This window comes from Littorina saxatilis, linkage group LG4, assembly GCF_037325665.1.
Source record: "Littorina saxatilis isolate snail1 linkage group LG4, US_GU_Lsax_2.0, whole genome shotgun sequence".
Lineage (NCBI taxonomy): Eukaryota > Metazoa > Mollusca > Gastropoda > Littorinimorpha > Littorinidae > Littorina > Littorina saxatilis.
This window is the reverse complement of record NC_090248.1, coordinates 68,562,947-68,586,929: the sequence shown is the minus strand read 5'-3', so window position 1 is coordinate 68,586,929 and position 23,983 is coordinate 68,562,947. Positions and strand designations below refer to the sequence as shown.

The window sequence follows — 23,983 nt, the reverse complement described above, 5'->3', positions numbered from 1 at the left end:
AAGAGCTACACAGTTCAGATTGGGGGTTTGTTATTATGTCACCACACACCAGGTATACCTTAAAAATAAATGTTTGAGCGCTCAGTTACTCAAGTTGAAAACGGCTGTGTTAGAGTGGGCATGCCAGACTGTAATTCTCATTGTGACTCCTTTATGCGCCAGTCATAAATTTCGTCCTACCTTTCTCCCCTGAGTACTTCATGCGCTATTCCTAGAGATACAGATTTGAAATTGAGCCGAGAGCTACAGAGTTCGAATAGATGACAACCGTCCCACACGAGGAAGGTCTTAGAATTAGTGTTTGAGTGGTCTATTTTTCAAATCTAAATGTTGTGTTTGGTAGTCTTTTCAGACGGTGATATTTTTTTACAAAAAGCCGGATATGACGTCATCAAAGGTATTTATCCAAAAAAAAGAACAAAAACGTCCGGGGATATCATTCCCAGGAACTCTCATGTAAAATTTCATAAAGATCGGTCAAGTAGTTTGGTCTGAATCGCTCTACACACACACACGAACACATACACACACACACACATACACCACGACCCTCGTCTCGATTCCCCCTCTATGTTAAAACATTTAGTCAAAACTTAAAACTTGACTAAATGTAAAAATGATAACCACAAATGGCCCGTATCTATGAAAACTAAATAAAGTATGATGACCGGAACGGAAGTCTGGACTCCTGACACAGTCAAGGATAAGACTAAGAGGCGTACGAGTATATGTGAGTCGGTGCCATCCGAGTTTTTGCTACATGTCTGTCACGGCCAGTTCAGTGAAGCACGGTCCTTATTTAGTTGCCCGTGTTCAGCACACGATGCTCAGCGCCTGGGGCGATGGTTCGCCCGCCCCCCACCCCCTGTCCTCTTTGCAGGTACAGAAAAAAAAGCTTCAGCACTATGAGTGTACACATGAATAGCCTAGAATGTACAACTGTGGCCGGGCGCACAATATCAATGTTTTCTTGTGCCTGTACCTCCCCCTCCCCCCCTCTCTCACTCTCTCTCTCTCTCTCTCTCTCTCTCTCTCTCTTTTACACTAAAACAAAAATCTCATTATCTGATTTTATAGGTTGCTATGATACAAATTAGAACCGCATTGACTAAAAAACAGGTACCACTAGCAGACTACTTTTTTTTCTCCGATACAAGTTTTGGAAAAACAGTGTACCGGAAGTAGCATTGTCGGCAGGACACATGGCCGCCGAAGTCGCTCGCTGATGCAACGTGACTGAAGTTAGAGTTTACAACAAGGCACTGTAACTCACTGGATATCAGAAGGAGAAGAACGACAGGTGTTGCATTTTTGTTTCATCACAGTTCATGCAGCGCTTAAACCTTCCATGTCTCTTGTGGAAGTGGTACACCGCTAACAGATTTCTATCTAACTTCTAAGTGTCTTGCTCTTAACAGCAGTGTATTGATCTATCTACGTATACTAATCTACTAATCTACTAATGTAACATAGGATCTACATAGTACATGTATACAGACTACTCGACTGTCTACTCATCTATGATCTGGACACAGTAGCAGTGAAAGTACTCTATTGTTAAGCTTTGTTCAGAAAGTTCCGGACTGTCGTCAAGACTTATGTTTGTTTATTTTTACTTTCAAATTCGGGAGACTTGGCAGAGCCTCTGCAGTAAATCACTAAATAAAACTGAGAAAGACATGTATAGATTTTACACACAATTATCCTAGTGGGAAGCTAATGTGATATTTTTGCTATTTTATTAACAGTGGCATTTAGTTGTGTGTGTTGTTTAAAATCGACTTTGCTGTTTCAGTGTTTGAATTGATTGCTGGTAAAATCCAAGGATAGTGTCACAAGTTCGAGGAAGCTGTACCAAACATTAACAGACAGAAAGAGAGTATGAACTTGGATGGTAGTGTGCTGAAACTGAGGGAATTCATTCTGTAAAAGTTATTATGGGACAGTATTCTTGAAAAGTTGAATTTGACCTGATTGATAATATTCTTGTCCTGTTATTGTTAACCTTGGCCAGGTCAGTCATCAGAATGGCAAAGACAGTTCCTGACAGCATCAGCTTTCCAGATGAAGAGGAAAAGATCTACCAGTTTTGGAAGGACATTGATGCCTTCCAAACATCGCTGAAACTGTCAAAGGGAAGACCAAAGTAAGAACTCCGTACTCGTTTTGTGCTTCTTTGGTACAGTAAAACCTGCGAGCAAAGGACGCTCTTGGGGAGCCTTGCCACTGTCCTTTGTAGCAAGGTGTCCTTTCTTATGAATATGAATGCGCCAACATTTTTTGTGAAAAAAAACCCCAACAGCCAAATGAATTACATGATTGTTTGTTAGTGGTACATGATGTAGTTTTATTGTATCCATGTATGTGTGCATGTTTATACATTTATGTAAATAGAGTGTCATCAGTCACTGATTCTTTTTTGCCACAGTGATTAGGCAAAAAAAAAAAAAAGGTGTGGTTACGGTAACATAGCCAAAAAAAATAGGGTAGGTCGGGTTACCGTAACCACACCTATTTTTTTTAGGCCTTATTAAAAGTCAAGGTTTTGAAGCCCTCAAGTTTTTTGTTTTTGTTTTTTTTGTTCAGAGAGAGAGAGAGAGAGAGAGCGAGCAAATCCAAATCAAATTTTATTTTAAGAGGGTTGTGGCATAAGCAATATAAACGAACTTCTTTTCAACCAGCCCTCGCCCAGAGAGGGACTATTCTAATCTTAAATACATATATATATATATATATATACAAACGTAAAACAATTACAAAAGATAAGCACAGAGAGAGAGGGAGGGGGGGTGCAATCGGTTTCTTACCTGAAGCAATGGGCCATTCACGGGAAGATTCTTTGATCAAGCTGTTCAACTCATCATAGGTCGTTTTTCTTCTCAACACATTTTGCCGTTGATCTGGCACCGGATTCCCACTGACTGAGAATTTGTGTTTCGATCAGCTTTTATGTTGGAAATTTGAGTTTTTTCGCAATTCAGCTCATCAGCAACTTTTCGAACGGACAGCCCCTTGTCCAATTTTTTTATGGCATCGACTCTCTCTTCTAAAGTCAAAAAATTTTGTTTTGGCATGATGAGACGAAGACGAAGGATGAGACGAAGATGCATCACAGTACAGAAAGTAGAAACCCGAAATGCACAATGCAAATTGTTTTTGTTTGTGAGTTCACGGCATCGACCAATGAGCGTGCACCATACAAAAATCAACTTCTTTCAAGTGCTGTCATTGGCTTACAAAATAAGCTTCTCGCGCGTTCACATCGCCAGCGAGATTGTATTTGCAGAACCAAGATGGCGGACCAGCGTCTGCTAAAAGCTGTCTGCTTCAAGGGTTTGTCCGTTGTTGACAAGTAACGAACCCAATCGGGACCAAAAAAGGGCGTCCGCGCCTTTGAGGTGTTCGCTCTTTTAAGGTGTTTTTGAGTGTAAAATACATCCGTCCTCACTTGAATTGTCCGTTATGCTAAGGTGTCTGCTGAAATAAGGGTCCGCTAGATGCAGGTTTTACTGTACCTGTTTTTGTGTGTGTGGTGGTTTTTTTTAAATTTGATTTTTTTGTTTTTATGCTCTCCCTCCTAATTTCTTTACTGAGGTGTGATGTCATAATTCCTGTGTGTCCTGCCCATGGAGGGCAGAACTCTTGTCAGACAGGACTTATTCCTGTGTGTCCTGCCCATGGAGGGCAGAACTCTTGTCAGACAGGACTTATTTCTGTGTGTCCTGCCCATGGAGGGCAGAACTCTTGTCAGACAGGACTTTGTCTCGGTGAAGACTCTTTACTTCACTGTTAATGTTTTGGGGAGACAGATTGATTAACTGTTTTTTTGTTGATCAGGAGAATATGACATGTAAATTTAACTAATAAGATAACACTGTCGTTGCAGGTACTCGTTCTACGATGGGCCTCCCTTTGCCACCGGTCTTCCCCACTACGGCCACATCCTGGCAGGTACCATCAAAGACGTCGTCACCCGCTGGGCGCACATGAGTGGCTTTTACGTGGAGAGACGCTTTGGCTGGGACTGTCATGGACTGCCCATAGTAAGTTCACTTGATGAACTGGATTGAAAATCATCTTACTTGAATATAAGTTGAAAGTTTTTTAAAGATAAATATAAATAATGCTGGGTAAAAACTGTCATTCGTGTTAAAACCCACCCGTGCCAAAAACATGAGTGAATGTGGGAGTTTCAGCCTATGAGCGCAGAAAAAGGAGAAGAAGGAAGAATAAGGCAAACCCTTCCAATGATAGGACGTCTTGTTGAGTCACTTGAGAAAATGTGACTCTATGTAATCGGTCAGTGTTAGTCTGTCCGGCCGGCCGGCCGGCCAGCCAGCCGTCCGGCCGGCCGTCCGGCCGGCCGTCCGTAGACACCACCTTAACGTTGGACTTTTCTCGGAAACTATCAAAGCGATCGGGCTCATATTTTGTTTAGTCGTGACCTCCAATGACCTCTACACTTTAACGATGGTTTCGTTGACCTTTGACCTTTTTCAAGGTCACAGGTCAGCGTCAAAGGAAAAATTAGACATTTTATATCTTTGACAAAGTTCATCGGATGTGATTGAAACTTTGTAGGATTATTCTTTACATCAAAGTATTTACATCTGTAGCCTTTTACGAACGTTATCAGAAAAACAAGGGAGATAACTAGCCTTTTCTGTTCGGCAACACACAACTTAACGTTGGGCTTTTCTCGGAAACTATAAAAGTGACCGGGCTCAAATTTTATGTGAACGTGACTCCCAGTGACCTCTACACTTTGACGTCTGCTTTGGTGACCTTTGACCTTTTTCAAGGTCACAGGTATGCTTCAGGTATGCATTGTGTTGTGAATAGCAATTTCTTCCTGTCCATCTGATGCCTCATATAATATTCAGAACTGCGAAAGTGACTCGATCGAGCGTTTGCTCTTCTTGTTTTCTTACTTTTTCTGCTACAAAAATAGCTTAAAAATAAATGACATGTTTGGCTGATCCTAAGGGTGTCCTTACATGGCAGGTACATCTGTTTTGTTATGAATATGATGGATGTGGTGTAACGAGCCGGTTTTGTTATTTGACAGGATGTACAAGTGTTTCTGAAGATTCCTTTACTAGTGCCGTATTATTAATGAAGATTAATTTACAGACGATCACTCATTCTTATGAAGTGTGGTTTTGTGGTGCATGCTGTTACGGAAATGTGGTTGTGTCTGTTGCTGCATGCATACTGCCTAGCAAATGTTGGTACAGTGGAACCCCCCTTTCAAAAAAATCTGAAACAAGAGGTGAAGCCTTCAAGGCTCACGTAAGAAATCAACAAACAGTAACACAAACTCAATCACTCCGTCACACATACACACACACAGTAAGCATAGGTGACACGGTGCAAGAGTGGGAGACACTAGATCTAGATCTGTCTGTCTTTAGCCTACTTACGGGGACTCGACTGACTGAGATGGCCAGCTCGACACTGCGCTTTCGACAGCGCTGCGCTTCCTCGCGCAGACACTGGAAACACGCTGTGCAGATTAACCTGTAGGAAATCTCCTTTGGTATCTTCTTTATCTATTTTTCTGGACCTACGAAACAGAACAATGTAAAATCGTCTTTTCCGAATCGGCGAACTGCAGCTCGGTGATAACTGTATCTTTACCACAATCCTTCACGAGATCTGACCTAACCTTGACCCCTGACCTGGTCTACATACCACACACGACACAAACCAGTCACCTGTTTTTACCTCCCCAAAACCCCCCACCACCCGTTTTCTTTGGATACACACTTTAACTACATACGTGCAGACGAAATGTTGATCATTGCTTCAATACTTTAAAGCTGTTGCTCAAATAATAACCAGGTAAAATTAGTATTTCGGTGTTCAGTCAAATGTTAAAGTTTCTACCACAGACATACATACATCTATAGATATATATACGACTAGTGTCTGTCTGTCTGTTCGCGATGCACGGCCAAAGTTCTCGGTGGATCTTTTTCAAATTTGGACACCGTATTCAGCTACACCCCGGACACAACCTCATCGATGAGATATTTCAACACGTGCTCTCAGCGCACAGCGCTGTGCGCGCTGAACCGATTTTGTGTTTTTTTGTCGGGATCCACTACCTGTAACTCTTCCTTATCTTCTCCAGTGTTTTCAGCCGCGATTATCTCCCTTCCTCCGTGTGGCGTCAATCCATATTCCCGTTACTACTCGCCGGCAGCCAAAAATAGGTCTTAAAAGGGAGGGAGTCTTAAAATGGAGGTTAATTTGCAGAGGTTATGAACAGAAAGTCTGAGAAAACAGGGTCTTACAAAGGAGGGAGTCTTAGAAGGTGTATGTAGTGTGGTTTAGTGGCGCATGCTGTTCGTGAGAGGAGCTGTTATGGAGTTCGTGGTTGTCTCTACTGTCGCTGCATGAATATTGTCTAGCAGAATTTTGGTAATAACTAATACAGTGAGAACATAATAAAATCCTTGTTTCTTTGTTTCAGGAGCATGAAATTGACAAGGCCCTGGGCATCAAGGGACCGGACGACGTGTTGAAGATGGGGGTCAAGGCCTACAACGACGAGTGTCGCAAGATTGTCTCCAGGTACTCCAGTGACTGGAAGGTAAGAGACGCACCTCTTTAAATTTAGTCACCTTTTGCCCAAATGTTTTAACATAGACAGGGAATGGAGTAGTGGTGTGTCTGTGTGTGTGTAGAGCTTTTCACTGTTGCCTTCTTTTTAGTTTCAGGCTGACAGATTGAGTAAATGTTTAAATATAACCCCCACCCCAAATCGGCGTATGCTGCTTAAATGGCAGAATAAAAACATGTAAAAGTCCACTCGTGTTAAAAATATAGGTGAACCAGGGAGTTTCAGCCCATGAACGAAGAAGAAGAAGAAGAATGTTTTGATATTGCCTCACGCAACTTGTTTCTTTTTCCGAAGCTACTTTTTTTTTGTAGAATAGCGCTATAAAAGTTTGTATTATTATTATTATTATGGCTTCTTTGAGGATGGATGGTTTAGCATTTAAAAGGTGGGTGTTTTTTTTAGGTTTTTGTCCCAATCAGTGGACTTTTAGAAAGTTTTTTGAGGCTGTAGCATGACAAAATATTCCATTGGTAAAAAAGAAACTGAAGCATTTTTCTGTGGTTTTTTTTCTCTCGTTAAATACGAGTTAGAAGGATGTATCGACAGACATTTTGTTTATGTTTTAATGGAAGGATATGTTGCTGATTTTTGCTTGATTATGCAACTATACTAGAAACTTTACAACTACACTGCATTGTTGAACAGGAGATCATTTCACGCCTGGGTCGGTGGATCGACTTTGACAACGACTACAAGTCGATGTACCCCTGGTACATGGAGTCCATCTGGTGGGTCTTCAAACAGCTATACAACAAAGGCCTCATCTACCGCGGATACAAGGTGAGTAACGTGTCATTACGCAGAGAATTTGTATTTGTTGACGTCTATTTTGTTTGTTCAGATGAATGCAGTTATTTTGTGTGTGACTGTGAGGTTGTGGCCATTGTGTGAGGCCGCTCATGACTGTGAGGTTGTGGCCATTGTGTGAGGCCGCTCATGACTGTGAGGTTGTGGCCATTGTGTGAGGTTGTGGCCATTGTGTGAGGCCGCTCATGACTGTGAGGTTGTGGCCATTGTGTGAGGCCGCTCATGACTGTGAGGTTGTGGCCATTGTGTGAGGCCGCTCATGACTGAGGTTGTGGCCATTGTGTGAGGCCGCTCATGACTGAGGTTGTGGCCATTGTGTGAGGCCGCTCATGACTGTGAGGTTGTGGCCATTGTGTGAGGCCGCTCATGACTGAGGTTGTGGCCATTGTGTGAGGCCGCTCATGACTGTGAGGTTGTGGCCATTGTGTGAGGTTGTGGCCATTGTGTGAGGCCGCTCATGACTGTGAGGTTGTGGCCATTGTGTGAGGCCGCTCATGACTGTGAGGTTGTGGCCATTGTGTGAGGCCGCTCATGACTGAGGTTGTGGCCATTGTGTGAGGCCGCTCATGACTGTGAGGTTGTGGCCATTGTGTGAGGCCGCTCATGACTGAGGTTGTGGCCATTGTGTGAGGCTGCTCATGACTGAGGTTGTGGCCATTGTGTGAGGCCGCTCATGACTGTGAGGTTGTGGCCATTGTGTGAAGCCGCTCATGACTGTGAGGTTGTGGCCATTGTGTGAGGCCGCTCATGACTGTGAGGTTGTGGCCATTGTGTGAGGCCGCTCATGACTGTGAGGTTGTGGCCATTGTGTGAGGTTGTGGCCAATGTGTGAGGCCGCTCATGACTGTGAGGTTGTGGCTATTGTGTGAGGCCGCTCATGACTGTGAGGTTGTGGCTATTGTGTGAGGTTGTGGCCATTGTGTGAGGCCGCTCATGACTGTGAGGTTGTGGCTATTGTGTGAGGTTGTGGCCATTGTGTGAGGCCGCTCATGACTGTGAGGTTGTGGCTATTGTGTGAGGTTGTGGCCATTGTGTGAGGCCGCTCATGACTGTGAGGTTGTGGCCATTGTGTGAGGCCGCTCATGACTGTGAGGTTGTGGCCATTGTGTGAGGTTGTGGCCATTGTGTGAGGCCGCTCATGGAACAAAGAAGATCTGTTTCTGTCAGTTACTCTAGTTATTTAGCAAGAAATGTTAGTTTTGTTGAAGGTCACATGCTACATTCAGAGACTTTTGTTGGTGGGTTTGAAAGGTATCCATTCATAAGAAGTACCACAGTCCTAAGGCCAAAAAAATAAATAGGTGTGGTTAAGGTAACATAGCCCAAAAAAATAGGGTAGGAAGGTAGGCAATCACTTTTTTTTTTTAAACTTTTTTTTCTAATGTGTACAAATTAAACCTACTTGACAGGGAAATAAGTGTGCGACTCGAGCGCTTTCGCTTTCATTGCGTTTTCTGCACTGGTTTTCTTGGGGTTTGTTTTGTTTTGACAAATGTAGTAAAAAGTTATAGGGTCGGCCCCTAAAAATAGGGTAGGTCGGGTTACCGTAACCACACCTATTTTTGGCTCACGTAAGTGTAGCCTATGCGATGCTAACTTTTGTCTGTCTGTGCGTGCGTGTGTATGTGTGTATGTCTGTGGTAGAAACTTTAACATTTGAAGACGTCACATTACATTGACGTCACATTATGACGTAAGAGGGTTAGACGTCACGCGAAGGAATTACTGAAAGTTTCGGTCATTGTTATTTTGAGCGGGCCGAGACTATTTGGCAGTCGTGTTTGTACAGTGTTAGGCTACATGCAGACAGACAGATCTAGATCTAGTGTCTCGCTTTCTTGCACAGTTTCACCTATGCTCTGTGTGTGTGTGTTTGTATATGTGTGACGGAGTGATTGAGTTTGTGTTACTGTTTGTCGATTTCTTACGTGAGCCTTGAAGGCTTCGCCTCTTGTTTTTTTAGGCCTAAGAACTGAGTGTTGAACAATTGTTATTTGCAAAATGACAACCCTGGTGTTGCCTTCAACATCTCCTTCTAGCCTTCTTGCTTGTGTGTATACAGTGGAACCCACTAGTCCTCGCAGTCATGTTGCAAATCTTATGACTAGTCCTCGCAGTCTTCTTGGTATTAAGCTCACACAGACACATTTGTAGGACATTTTAAGTGTAGATCCTTGAGCCTTAGTTCTTGACCTGGCAATCTTCTTGGTATTAAGCTCACACAGACACATTTGTAGGACATTTTATGTGTAGATCATTGAGCCTTAGTTCTTGACCTAGCAGTCTTCTTGGTATTGAGCTCACACAGACACATTTGTAAGAAGTTGTATGAGTAGATCCTTGAGCCTTAGTGGTTGCTGCATTGTTTGCAGGTGATGCCCTTCTCAACAGCCTGCAACACTCCCCTGTCCAACTTCGAGTCCGGCCAGAACTACAAGGACGTTGTTGATCCAGCTGGTATGTTCACTTTTCTCTTCTTCTTCTTCTTCTGCATTCCTGGGTTGAAACTCCCACATGCACTTGTGTCGTTTGCACAAGTGTGTTTTAACGTGTATGACCGTTTTTACAATGCCATATAGGTAGCCATACGCCACTTTCGGGTGACTTTTCTCTTCAATCCACGAGAATAAACAAATTCCGAAAATAACTCTGTCGGGTTTGTATGTGTTTTAAAAGAATGAATACCCTTGCTTTTAGGGAGAAAAACAATCCACAGGCCAATCACTAGCGAGGGGTGTGTTTGAAACTGGTAGACACGGGCCAATCACTAGCGAGGGGTGTGTTTGAAACTGGTAGCCACAGGCCAATCACTAGCGAGGGGTGTGTTTGAAACTGGTAGACACAGGCCAATCACTAGCGAGGGGTGTGTTTGAAACTCGTAGACACAGGCCAATCACTAGCGAGGGGTGTGTTTGAAACTGGTTGCCACAGGCCAATCACTAGCGAGGGGTGTGTTTGAAACTGGTAGCCACAGGCCAATCACTAGCGAGGGGTGTGTTTGAAACTCGTAGACACAGGCCAATCACTAGCGAGGGGTGTGTTTGAAACTCGTAGAAACAGGCCAATCACTAGCGAGGGGTGTGTTTGAAACTGGTAGACACAGACCAATCACTAGCGAGGGGTGTGTTTGAAACTCGTAGAAACAGGCCAATCACTAGCGAGGGGTGTGTTTGAAACTCGTAGACACAGACCAATCACTAGCGAGGGGTGTGTTTGAAACTGGTAGACACAGGCCAATCACTAGCGAGGGGTGTGTTTGAAACTCGTAGACACAGGCCAATCACTAGCAAGGGGTGTGTTTGAAACTGGTAGCCACAGGCCAATCACTAGCGAGGGGTGTGTTTGAAACTGGTAGCCACAGGCCAATCACTAGCGAGGGGTGTGTTTGAAACTCGTAGACACAGGCCAATCACTAGCGAGGGGTGTGTTTGAAACTGGTAGACACAGGCCAATCACTAGCGAGGGGTGTGTTTGAAACTCGTAGACACAGGCCAATCACTAGCGAGGGGTGTGTTTGAAACTGGTAGACAAGGAGCACGTGGGGATTATTTGTCTCCCTGAAAGCAAGGGTATTCACTCTTTCAAAACCCATACAAACCTGACAAGAGTTATTCCCAAATATCGTCTATTCTGATTGGGAAAGAGATTGTTTTACCATATTAGTGTTGTTGCATGTTTGGGCAAGAGGATTTTCCAGTCTCAGTCTTGTTTGGTTTTCCGTCTTTGTTCTAAAACCAGTAAGGAATAGACGTAGGTGCGTCAAAGGTGGTTTGTTGTTAATTGATAATGAAGTTGTTGTTATCTTTCTCAAATTGTGTCAAGCCAGGAAACAGATTGCTTACTGAATTTTTATTTTTGTTTGCAGTGATTATCAGTTTCCCACTGGAGGAGGACCCCAAAACTCTATTGGTTGCCTGGACAACCACTCCATGGACTCTGCCGTCCAACCTTGCCCTCTGTGTGCACCCTGACCTGGACTATGTCAAAGTTCAAGGTCAGCTTTTTCTTTATCCTGCAAAAGGTCTTTCTTTCCCCAAAATGCTGAGGTAGGGGGGTAATTCGCATCACAACATTTTGACTCTTCTTTCAGTATATGACATCATTTCCATTGGCCTTTTTAAAAAAAATTTTTTTTTTTAGAGATAGCTGTTAACATCCTGAAGAAGTTAGCGACTGTCTGACATAAGTTTGATAAAGAATTTACCCAAACTGGTTGCTGTTTTGTTTTCTGTTATTTTTTCTTTTATAGCCGTTAACATTATGTTATTCTTTAACATTGCTTTAACGTATGCTGTTTACATTTGCAGAAAAGTCGAGTGGGAAGGTGTACATCCTGATGGAAGCACGTCTGGAGGCTCTCTTCAAAACTGAAGACGAGTACAACATCTTGGACAAGTAAGTCGTCTCACAAACCTTTTTATGTTTCTTTTTATATTTAGTCAAGTTTTGACTAAATATTTTAACATCGAGGGGGAATCGAAACGAGGGTCGTGGTGTATGTGCGTGCATGTGTGTGTGTGTGCGTGTGTGTGTGTGTGTGTGTGTGTGTAGAGCGATTCAGACTAAACTACTGGACCGATCTTTATGAAATTTGACATGAGAGTTCCTGGGTATGAAATCCCCGAACGTTTTTTTCATTTTTTTGATAAATGTCTTTGATGACGTCATATCCGGCTTTTCGTGAAAGTTGAGGCGGCACTGTCACGCCCTCATTTTTCAACCAAATTGCTTGAAATTTTGGTCAAGTAATCTTCGACGAAGCCCGGGGTTCGGTATTGCATTTCAGCGTGGTGGCTTAAAAATTAATTAATGACTTTGGTCATTAAAAATCTGAAAATTGTAAAAAAAAAATAAAAATTTATAAAACGATCCAAATTTACGTTTATCTTATTCTCCATCATTTGCTGATTCCAAAAACATATAAATATGTTATATTCGGATTAAAAACAAGCTCTGAAAATTAAATATATCAAAATTATTATCAAAATTTTTTTTTCGAAATCAATTTAAAAACACTTTCATCTTATTCCTTGTCGGTTCCTGATTCCAAAAATATATAGATATGATATGTTTGGATTAAAAACACGCTCAGAAAGTTAAAACGAAGAGAGGTACAGAAAAGCGTGCTATCCTTCTCAGCGCAACGAATACCCCGCTCTTCTTGTCAATTCCACGGGCACTGTCTTTGCCACGGGCGGTGGAGTGACGATGCTACGAGTATACGGTCTTGCTGCATTCAGTTTCATTCTGTGAGTTCGACAGCTACTTGACTAAATATTGTATTTTCGCCTTACGCGACTTGTTCTCTGTTTCTTTGGCTGCCATCAGAAACGGATGCTCAAAAGCAGCTTGCGAACCCTTTTCCCCCCTCCCATGTGCAGATCCCTGAAGCACCCGCTGTACACAATTCTACCCATCATGCATAACGGTTTCCATTTCTACTGGCTTCCAGCGATGTTTGAGCATTTATGATTTTGGAAAACTTGCAGTAGTTACTTTGCTGCGATTGTTTTACTCCCATGAGTAATGAGGAGAGTCCTAGGAATGCTGCGATTGTTTTACTCCCCTGAGTAATGAGGAGAGTCCTGGGAATGCTGCGATTGTTTTACTCCCCTGAGTAATGAGGAGAGTCCTAGGAATGCTGCGATTGTTTTACTCCCCTGAGTAATGAGGAGAGTCCTGGGAATGCTGCGATTGTTTTACTCCCCTGAGTAATGAGGAGAGTCCTAGGAATGCTGCGATTGTTTTACTCCCCTGAGTAATGAGGAGAGTCCTGGGAATGAGCAGTGTTACTGTTAGGCTGTCCAGCCGCCCGTAGATTAAAAAAACCTTAACATTGAAGTTATCTCGGATGTTTTTGTAGCTAGATCTTTGAAACTTTGCACACTTCTAGGGTTTGATGATCTCCCAACATACCCCAGTTTGGTTAAACCTCGTCAAATGTTGGGGTCAAAGTGGGGTCATGTTCGATTCATAGAAACTTAACATTGAGGATTTCTCTGTTTTTGAAGCAAGAGCCACCAAATTTCATACACTTGTAGGTTTTGATGATTTTCAAGGAAAGAGGGGTTGTTAGGTTTTGATGATTTTCAAGGAAAGAGGGGTTGTTAGGTTTTCAGTGTGTTCACACTGTTATCACATTCGTATTTCTGTTTGGTTTCATTTTTTGTCCAAAAGATTATCAAAATAGTAAAGACAGTAGGTGGTCTATTTGGGTTTCTTTTTACTCTATGCTTTCCGATTCAGGTTCAAGGGCAAAATGCTGGACGGGATGAAATACAAACCACTGTTCAACTACTTTTCTTATGTGAGTAGCTGTCGATATTATTATTTTTTCTTGTGTAAGTAAAGTATTTCTTTAACTTGGATGCATGATTGTGAAAGAAGGGAACAACTGTGATTTTTATTTTCTAGCTTTTATTTTAATGCCTCTGTATTTACAGTAAAAGAACCCCTATTTTCTAGCTTTTATTTTAATGCCTCTGTATTTACAGTAAGAGAACCCCTATTTTAAGACGTAGACAAATCTAAGAAAATCAGGTCTTAGAAAGGAGGGAGTTTTAAAATGGAGTTAAATTTACAGAGGTTATAAACACACACACAAAATATATAAGATCTGAAAATGGGGGAAGTCTTTAAATTGGGGAGCTTCAAAGGGGGTTACACTATATTTCTTCAAAATACTAGGACACAGCTCTGCTGCACACAACTTACCAGGCTTGAGACTGCCTTCAAAACACCAGGACACAGCTCTGCTACACACAACTTACCAGGCTTGAGACTGCCTTCAAAATACTAGGACACAGCTCTGCTACACACAACTTACCAGGCTTGAGACTGCCTTCAAAACACTAGGACACAGCTTTGCTACACACAACTTACCAGGCTTGAGACTGCCTTCAAAACACTAGGACACAGCTCTGCTACACACAACTTACCAGGCTTGAGACTGCCTTCATTTACAAGCTCTTCAGACCGCCCTTGAGATCCCCATGTTGCACAAGTATGCATACTATTTAAAACGAATTGTGGGGTCATTCTTTCAGGCTTTGTTTACAATTTGATGATCTCATGCCTGGTTACAGACATGGGTCTGTGTGGCTTTGAGTGGGAAGGTTATGAGAACAGAATGGATCGATAAGTGTGTGTAGTGCTTCAGAAGATATGAATTGTACCAGTGTCATTGAATAAAATATCATGTGTTCCCATCATTTTCAGATGCGTGAGAAGACTGGAGCGTTCCGAGTGGTGACAGGGACCTACGTGACGACTGACGCTGGTACCGGCATTGTTCATCAGGCGCCGTACTTTGGTGAGGTAAGAAGCTAGGGACGTACGTGACGACTGACGCTGGTACCGGCATTGTTCATCAGGCGCCGTACTTTGGTGAGGTAAGAAGCTAGGGACCTACGTGACGACTGACGCTGGTACCGGCATTGTTCATCAGGCGCCGTACTTTGGTGAGGTAAGAAGCTAGGGACGTACGTGACGACTGACGCTGGTACCGGCATTGTTCATCAGGCGCCGTACTTTGGTGAGGTAAGAAGCTGCTGCTGGATCTAGCCAACTGCTTTGACCAATAGGGATGGAGAGAGATCTAGCAAACTGCTTTGACCAATAGGGATGGAGAAAGATCTAGCCAACTGCTTTGACCAATAGGGATGGAGAAAGATCTAGCCAACTGCTTTGACCAATAGGGATGGAGAGAGATCTAGCCAACTGCTTTGACAAATAGGGATGGAGAGAGATCTAGCCAACTGCTTTGACCAATAGGGATGGAGAGAGATCTAGCAAACTGCTTTGACCAATAGGGATGGAGAGAGATCTAGCCAACTGCTTTGACCAATAGGGATGGAGAAAGATCTAGCCAACTGCTTTGACCAATAGGGATGGAGAAAGATCTAGCCAACTGCTTTGACCAATAGGGATGGAGAGAGATCTAGCCAACTGCTTTGACCAATAGGGATGGAGAGAGATCTCGCCAACTGCTTTGACCAATAGGGATGGAGAGAGATCTAGCCAACTGCTTTGACCAATAGGGATGGAGAAAGATCTAGCCAACTGCTTTGACCAATAGGGATGGAGAGAGATCTAGCCAACTGCTTTGACCAATAGGGATGGAGAGAGATCTAGCCAACTGCTTTGACCAATAGGGATGGAGAGAGATCTAGCCAACTGCTTTGACCAATAGGGATGGAGAGAGATCTCGCCAACTGCTTTGACCAATAGGGATGGAGAGAGATCTAGCCAACTGCTTTGACCAATAGGGATGGAGAGAGATCTAGCCAACCGCTTTGACCAATAGGGATGGAGACAGATCTAGCCAACTGCTTTGACCAATAGGGATGGAGAAAGATCTAGCCAACTGCTTTGACCAATAGGGATGGAGAGAGATCTAGCCAACTGCTTTGACCAATAGGGATGGAGAAAGATCTAGCCAACTGCTTTGACCAATAGGGATGGAGAGAGATCTAGCCAACTGCTTTGACCAATAGGGATGGAGAAAGATCTAGCCAACTGCTTTGACCAATAGGGATGGAGAAAGATCTAGCCAACTGCTTTGACCAATAGGGATGGAGAGAGATCTAGCCAACTGCTTTGACCAATAGGGATGGAGAGAGATCTAGCCAACTGCTTTGACCAATAGGGATGGAGAGAGATCTAGCCAACTGCTACCTTGAATGGTTGAAAACGACGTTAAACACCAAATAAAGAAAGAAAGAATAGCCAACTGCTTTGACCAATAGGGATGGAGAAAGATCTAGCCAACTGCTTTGACCAATAGGGATGGAGAAAGATCTAGCCAACTGCTTTGACCAATAGGCATGGAGAGAGATCTAGCCAACTGCTTTGACCAATAGGGATGGAGAGAGATCTAGCCAACTGCTTTGACCAATAGGGATGGAGAGAGATCTAGCCAACTGCTTTGACCAATAGGGATGGAGAAAGCAGAGTGAATTACAAGGAAACAGAAGTGCAGGGAACACACAAAACTTGCTTTGTGATTTTCATGTAGACATGGTAAAACAAGACACTAAATTAATTATGTACACCTGTTGCACTTGTAGAGGTTCTTGCTTTGCCCTGAAAACTCTTGCCGTTGTTGTAATACATTTACGAACAAGTTTCTGGCTCATTCTTTTTGTTTAAAGCTGGTAAAAATACTTCAGTTCCTAATTAATTTTAGTCTTAAAAATTTTTTTTATGGTTGCCAAGCACATCATTGTGGGGCGTTTAATCAATTGACATGCATCCGTCCACACACAATATATTTTCATTCATCCTTCACCATTTACCACACAATTTTAGTCTTTAAGAGTTACGGTTTTCTTTCCCTTTTCTCCAGAATGTAAGCTCTTTTGCTTTGGTCTTTCAGGACGATTACAGCGTCACACTGGCAAACGGCATCATCAGCAAAGAGATGAGTGTCATATGCCCTGTGGATGCCTGTGGCTGTTTCACGGAGGATGTCCCGGACTTCAAGGGCATGCACGTCAAGGTACGGAAGACAGAAAAGACCATGTGAATGTGTAGGTGTATGGTGACGAATGTCAAATATAGAAATGTATTGGATTTTCACCGAAAGTGGCGGGGTAAAAATGTCCATACTTGTAAAAACCCACTCGTGCATGAGTGTGTGTGGGAGTTTGAGCCCATGAAAGCACAAGAAGAAGAAGAAGAAATGTATTTTGCTTCAACTGTCAAGCTGGTCGCAAAAAATAGGGGAACCCTTGTTTTGCTGACTTTGAAAATAATTTGTTGAACTTTTTCCTTCATTTTGATGATGTGTTGTGACAGCAAATTGTTCCCAGGTTTGTGAGTATGACAACAGGGGCTTCATGGACAATGATCGTCTTGTGATATGCTTCAGTAGAATATGAGGTAAAAAGCTAGGACAAGTTGAGAAGTTGAGGGTATAACAAAAATGTTGTTGCAATGTTTGCTTCGTGTAATATGCTTCAGTAGAATATGAGGTAAAAAGCTAGGACAAGTTGAGAAGTGGAGGGTATAACAAAAATGTTGTTGCAATGTTTGCTTCGTGTAATATGCTTCAGTAGAATATGAGGTAAAAAGCTAGGACAAGTTGAGAAGTGGAGGGTATAACAAAAATGTTGTTGCAATGTTTGCTTCGTGTAATATGCTTCAGTAGAATATGAGGTAAAAAGCTAGGACAAGTTGAGAAGTGGAGGGTATAACAAAAATGTTGTTGCAATGTTTGCTTCGTGTAATATGCTTCAGTAAAATATGAGGTAAAAAGCTAGGACAAGTTGAGAAGTGGAGGGTATAACAAAAATGTTGTTGCAATTTGTGGCGTGCAGGATGCAGACAAACACATCATCAAGCGTCTCAAGGCTGACGGACGACTGGTGCATGAAGGAACCTGCAAACATAGCTACCCCTTCTGCTGGAGGTAAATGGCCTTAAGCCATATCTGGTTTTTTGTTTGGATTACCTGGGTCATGCAGGGATATCGTTTAGCATCAGTGTACAAAACTTGTTTCAAATCGCCAAAAGTTTGCTGTCTTTTCGGCAGAGCTGCCAAACTTTGTCATGGTGGGAACAAGGTCATGCTGAGGACCGCCAGATACTTCCTCAAATTGCCAAAATAAATTTGGCCTTTTTGGCAAATTGACAGAAAAAAATAAATCTTGGCAACATATCCCTGTTGAGGTGTCTGCTTCCGTTATTTGCATACATTTAAAAAGGAAGATATTAATTTTTCTGACATACCTTAAACAGTTTTCCATGTGTTTGGTATAATTGCTGATTTTTATTTTGCCATGGTGAATGAGAATGTGTGTTTCTCCCTGTAACCAATGGCATGTGTTCATGCTGGATTTGTAGGTCAGAAACGCCACTAATCTACAAAGCGGTGCCCAGCTGGTTTGTGAGAGTAGAACAAGCACGGGAACAACTGCTTGAAAACAACAAGAAGACATACTGGTAAGTGTTTTAGAGTTGGTTGGATTCATTGAATCATATTACAGTAGAACCCCCCCCCCCCCCAATTTAAGACTTCCCCCATTTTGAGACCTTGCTTTTTGAGATTGTTTGTTGATAACCTCTGCTTCCATCTTAAGAACCGGCACGGTTGGCCTTGTGGTAAGGCGTCCGCCCCGTAATCGGGAGGTCGTGGGTTCGAACCCCGGCCGGGTCATACCTAAGAATCTAGTGGCTGCTCCGCCTGGCGTCTGGCATTATGGGGTTAGTGCTAGGACTGGTTGGTCCGGTGTCAGAATAATGTGACTGGGTGAGACATGAAGCCTGTGCTGCGACTTCTGTCTTGTGTGTGGCGCATGTTATATGTCATAGCAGCACCGCCCTGATATGGCCCTTCGTGGTCGGCTGGGCGTTAAGCAAACAAACAAACAAACAAATTCCATCTTAAGACTCCTTCTTTTTTGAGAATGTTTGTTGATAACCTCTACTTCCATCTTAAGACTCCCTCCTTTTTGAGAATGTTTGTTGATAACCTCTACTTCCATCTTAAGACTCCCTCCTTTTTGAGAATGTTTGTTGATAACCTCTACTTCCATCTTAAGACTCCCTCCTTTTTGAGATTGTTTGTTGATAACCTCTACTTCCATCTTAAGACTCCCTCCTTTTTGAGAATGTTTGTTGATAACCTCTACTTCCATCTTAAGACTCCCTCCTTTTTGAGATTGTTTGTTGATAACCTCTGCTTCCATCTTAAGACTCCCTCCTTGATAACCTCTACTTCCATCTTAAGACTCCCTCCTTTTTGAGATTGTTTGTTGATAACCTCTACTTCCATCTTAAGACTCCCTCCTTTTTGAGATTGTTTGTTGATAACCTCTACTTCCATCTTAAGACTCCCTCCTTGATAACCTCTACTTCCATCTTAAGACTCCCTCCTTTTTGAGATTGTTTGTTGATAACCTCTACTTCCATCTTAAGACTCCCTCCTTTTTGAGAATGTTTGTTGATAACCTCTACTTCCATCTTAAGACTCCCTCCTTTTTGAGAACGTTTGTTGATAACCTCTACTTCCATCTTAAGACTCCCACCTTTTTGAGAATGTTTGTTGATAACCTCTGCTTCCATCTTAAGACTCCCTCCTTTTTGAGAATGTTTGTTGATAACCTCTACTTCCATCTTAAGACTCCCTCCTTTTTGAGATTGTTTGTTGATAACCTCTACTTCCATCTTAAGACTCCCTCCATTTTGAGAATGTTTGTTGATAACCTCTACTTCCATCTTAAGACTCCCTCCTTTTTGAGAATGTTTGTTGATAACCTCTACTTCCATCTTAAGACTCCCACCTTTTTGAGAATGTTTGTTGATAACCTCTGCTTCCATCTTAAGACTCCCTCCTTTTTGAGAATGTTTGTTGATAACCTCTACTTCCATCTTAAGACTCCCTCCTTTTTGAGAATGTTTGTTGATAACCTCTACTTCCATCTTAAGACTCCCTCCTTTTTGAGAATGTTTGTTAATAACCTCTACTTCCATCTTAAGACTCCCTCCTTTTTGAGAATGTTTGTTGATAACCTCTACTTCCATCTTAAGACTCCCTCCTTTTTGAGTCACTTGAGAAAAAGTGACTCTATGTAATCGGTCAGTGTTAGTCTGTCCGGCCGGCCGTCCGTCCGGCCGTCCGGCCGGCCGTCCGTAGACACCACCTTAACGTTGGACTTTTCTCGGAAACTATCAAAGCGATCGGGCTCATATTTTGTTTAGTCGTGACCTCCAATGACCTCTACACTTTAACGATGGTTTCGTTGACCTTTGACCTTTTTCAAGGTCACAGGTCAGCGTCAAAGGAAAAATTAGACATTTTATATCTTTGACAAAGTTCATCGGATGTGATTGAAACTTTGTAGGATTATTCTTTACATCAAAGTATTTACATCTGTAGCCTTTTACGAACGTTATCAGAAAAACAAGGGAGATAACTAGCCTTTTCTGTTCGGCAACACACAACTTAACGTTGGGCTTTTCTCGGAAACTATAAAAGTGACCGGGCTCAAATTTTATGTGAACGTGACTCATTGTGTTGTGAATAGCAATTTCTTCCTGTCCATCTGATGCCTCATATAATATTCAGAACTGCGAAAGTGACTCGATCGAGCGTTTGCTCTTCTTGTTGAGAATGTTTGTTGATAACCTCTGCTTCCATCTTAAGACTCCCTCCTTTTTGAGTCACTTGAGAAAAAGTGACTCTATGTAATCGGTCAGTGTTAGTCTGTCCGGCGTCCGTAGACACCACCTTAACGTTGGACTTTTCTCGGAAACTATCAAAGCGATCGGGCTCATATTTTGTTTAGTCGTGACCTCCAATGACCTCTACACTTTAACGATGGTTTCGTTGACCTTTGACCTTTTTCAAGGTCACAGGTCAGCGTCAAAGGAAAAATTAGACATTTTATATCTTTTCTCGGAAACTATCAAAGCGATCGGGCTCATATTTTGTTTAGTCGTGACCTCCAATGACCTCTACACTTTAACGATGGTTTCGTTGACCTTTGACCTTTTTCAAGGTCACAGGTCAGCGTCAAAGGAAAAATTAGACATTTTATATCTTTGACGAAGTTCATCGGATGTGATTGAAACTTTGTAGGATTATTCTTTACATCAAAGTATTTACATCTGTAGCCTTTTACGAACGTTATCAGAAAAACAAGGGAGATAACTAGCCTTTTCTGTTCGGCAACACACAACTTAACGTTGGGCTTTTCTCGGAAACTATAAAAGTGACCGGGCTCAAATTTTATGTGAACGTGACTCATTGTGTTGTGAATAGCAATTTCTTCCTGTCCATCTGATGCCTCATATAATATTCAGAACTGCGAAAGTGACTCGATCGAGCGTTTGCTCTTCTTGTTGAGAATGTTTGTTGATAACCTCTGCTTCCATCTTAAGACTCCCTCCTTTTTGAGAATGTTTGTTGATAACCTCTACTTCCATCTTAAGACTCCCTCCTTTTTGAGAATGTTTGTTGATAACCTCTGTTTCCATCTTAAGACTCCCTCCTTTTTGAGAATGTTTGTTGATAACCTCTACTTCCATCTTAAGACTCCCTCCTTTTTGAGAATGTTTGTTGATAACCTCTACTTCCATCTTAAGACTCCCTCCTTTTTGAGAATGTTTGTTGATAACCTCTACTTCCATCTTAAGACTCCCTCCTTTTTGAGAATGTTTGTTGATAACCTCTACTTCCATCTTAAGACTCCCTCCTTTTTGGGAATGTTTGTTGATAACCTCTACTTCCATCTTAAGACGCCCTCCTTTTTGAGAATGTTTGTTGATAACCTCTACTTCCATCTTAAGACTCCCTCCTTTTTGAGAATGTTTGTTGATAACCTCTACTTCCATCTTAAGACTCCCTCCTTTTTGAGAATGTTTGTTGATAACCTCTACTTCCATCTTAAGACTCCCTCCTTTTTGAGAATGTTTGTTGATAACCTCTACTTCCATCTTAAGACTCCCTCCTTTTTGAGAATGTTTGTTGATAATCTCTGTTTCCATCTTAAGACTCCCTCCTTTTTGAGAATGTTTGTTGATAACCTCTACTTCCATCTTAAGACGCCCTCCTTTTTGAGAATGTTTGTTGATAACCTCTACTTCCATCTTAAGACTCCCTCCTTTTTGAGAATGTTTGTTGATAACCTCTACTTCCATCTTGAGACTCCCTCCTTTTTAAGACCTGATTTCTGAGATTTTTGGAGGTGTTAAAAGAGAGGTTGCACTGTAGTGTTGTTGCAAACAGTCTTTGCTATTATTTCATCAGTCCCACGGGTGGGGAACTGTTCCGCACCATTCTCGTATGGAGCGACGTGTTCCGGTTGTAGATAGTCGCTATTTTGTCACTTGCACTTGATCGCGCGCGAAGGTAGGTTGGTCAGTCAGACCCTTCTCACAATATCTGGCGCATCGTGTCACAGGATGGCTAGACTACATTTACATGTTATAGAAATGTTGTTTGGGGGTCTAGATTGTCAACAAGCTCGCTTTATGTGACGAAAATGCCTGTTTTTGACACGTTTTGGTGTTTTTGTCGTGAATCAAGTTGTGTAGACCACAGAGATTGCCATTTGGCGTGAGACCAATGCTGAAAATATGTTTTCATTGCAACAAAAGCAATCAGCGAGGTTTAGACTGGTTTGTGATTTGATTATTTGATTGAGACCATCTAAAACAAATATTTTGAATGATTAAACTCTATTACACCTGTCGTAAGCATTTAGAGCGCTAGCTTCCCTGTTTATCAGATCATTAATTACGATTAATTTCTGTGACTGGTGGAATGCAGTGAAAACAGTCACTTCGAACATTATTCAACAGATTTAAGAGAATGGTAGTGTTTCACAGGGTACCAGACTTTGTGAAGGAGAAGCGTTTCGGCAACTGGCTGCGTGACGCGCGAGACTGGGCGGTGTCCAGAAACCGCTACTGGGGTACACCCGTCCCCCTCTGGGTCAGCGAGGATGGACAAGAGGTGACCTTTCAGCTCTTAACTTTCAACTCCTAACTTGGCTCAACAAATATTGCACCACTGTTTCTACCTCTGCTAAAATATTCATTTGCATGTCATTTTTCTTTAACTTTCTATTTTCCAAAAGGCATTTTCTTTGGCTGTTTGGCACACTTTTTGGACAAAGTTTTACATTTTTTTGGCCAAGTTTATCGTATTTTTGTCAGTTTTGTGTTGAATGTCAAATGGGATACATTGTTAACAAAGGTCATGTTGTGCGGTGACAGGTGGTGTGTATCGGATCTGTGGCGGAACTGAAGGAGCTGACTGGTGTTGAGGTCACTGATCTACACAGGGAAAAGTCAGTACAGCATGTGTGTGTGTGTGTGTGTGTGTGTGAGTGCGTGTGTGCATGTGTGTGTGCGTGCGCATGTGTGTGAGTTTGTGCGCATGTGAGTGTGTGACTGTGATAGCTTCCACTTTTACACCAATTAATATGAAAGTTAGAAACCTATAAATGTTTCCATATTTGCATCTGTTTGGACCCATTAGAATGTGGATTTGTGAAATCTTCCTCTAATCCCCCCCCCCCCCCTCCACATCACCTTGAAGTGTTTTTGCTTGATTACAATAAAAGCCCTGGTATTTGGGCGTGTGTGCAATTTAGTGAAAGTCTCAAGTGCCATCATTTTATTAATTTTTTTCTGATTTTCAATTAAGGCTTTCCTCGAGTTCGACCCCTGGGTCTTGTATAACGCAGCGTCTAATCCGTGTATGAAATAGGAAAAAAATCAAAGAGACAGCCTGAGTACCAGTCAAACAACTTGTGATAATGCATGTTTCAGCTACTAGGTACTGCCCTGGCCAAGTTTCCTCGAGCTCTCAAGCCACCCAGCTATCACAATGGACCTGCCTTTGATCTGGCCGCACATACAGAGCACACCTGGCGAGATCAAAGGCATTGTGATAGCTGGGTGGCCTTGTTTATAGACACGACCTTCTTCCCAGGGGTCAATGACCCAGTTTTTGCCATGAGAGGTGGTTCCCCTGTCATATCTGAGAGAGGAAACACTTCCTGCACCCCTGGGAAGAAGGTCGTGTCTATAAACAAT

General features: G+C 42.4%; 1 protein-coding gene across 3 annotated transcripts in view; it reads left to right on the top strand.

The window, feature by feature from the left end:
• Nucleotides 1–1,187: 1,187 nt before the first annotated feature.
• The window catches only part of LOC138965478 (isoleucine--tRNA ligase, cytoplasmic-like), a 47,111-nt gene continuing 24,315 nt past the window's right edge, over nt 1,188–23,983 (top strand). The window contains exons 1-15 of one of the 3 annotated variants that reach the window (XM_070337644.1): nt 1,188–1,300; nt 2,015–2,146; nt 3,887–4,043; nt 6,479–6,598; nt 7,274–7,408; nt 9,808–9,892; nt 11,301–11,429; nt 11,743–11,830; nt 13,682–13,742; nt 14,654–14,752; nt 16,812–16,934; nt 17,755–17,846; nt 18,281–18,379; nt 22,769–22,895; nt 23,159–23,232. In XM_070337644.1, coding sequence (XP_070193745.1) covers nt 2,028–2,146; nt 3,887–4,043; nt 6,479–6,598; nt 7,274–7,408; nt 9,808–9,892; nt 11,301–11,429; nt 11,743–11,830; nt 13,682–13,742; nt 14,654–14,752; nt 16,812–16,934; nt 17,755–17,846; nt 18,281–18,379; nt 22,769–22,895; nt 23,159–23,232 — 1,508 coding nt within the window. In that variant the 5' untranslated portion in view covers nt 1,188–1,300; nt 2,015–2,027. Of the gene's footprint in view, nt 1,301–1,537; nt 1,601–1,655; nt 1,682–2,014; nt 2,147–3,886; nt 4,044–6,478; nt 6,599–7,273; nt 7,409–9,807; nt 9,893–11,300; nt 11,430–11,742; nt 11,831–13,681; nt 13,743–14,653; nt 14,753–16,811; nt 16,935–17,754; nt 17,847–18,280; nt 18,380–22,768; nt 22,896–23,158; nt 23,233–23,983 lie in introns of those variants that run through there. The other 2 variants (XM_070337641.1, XM_070337642.1) reach the window with 2 other exon arrangements.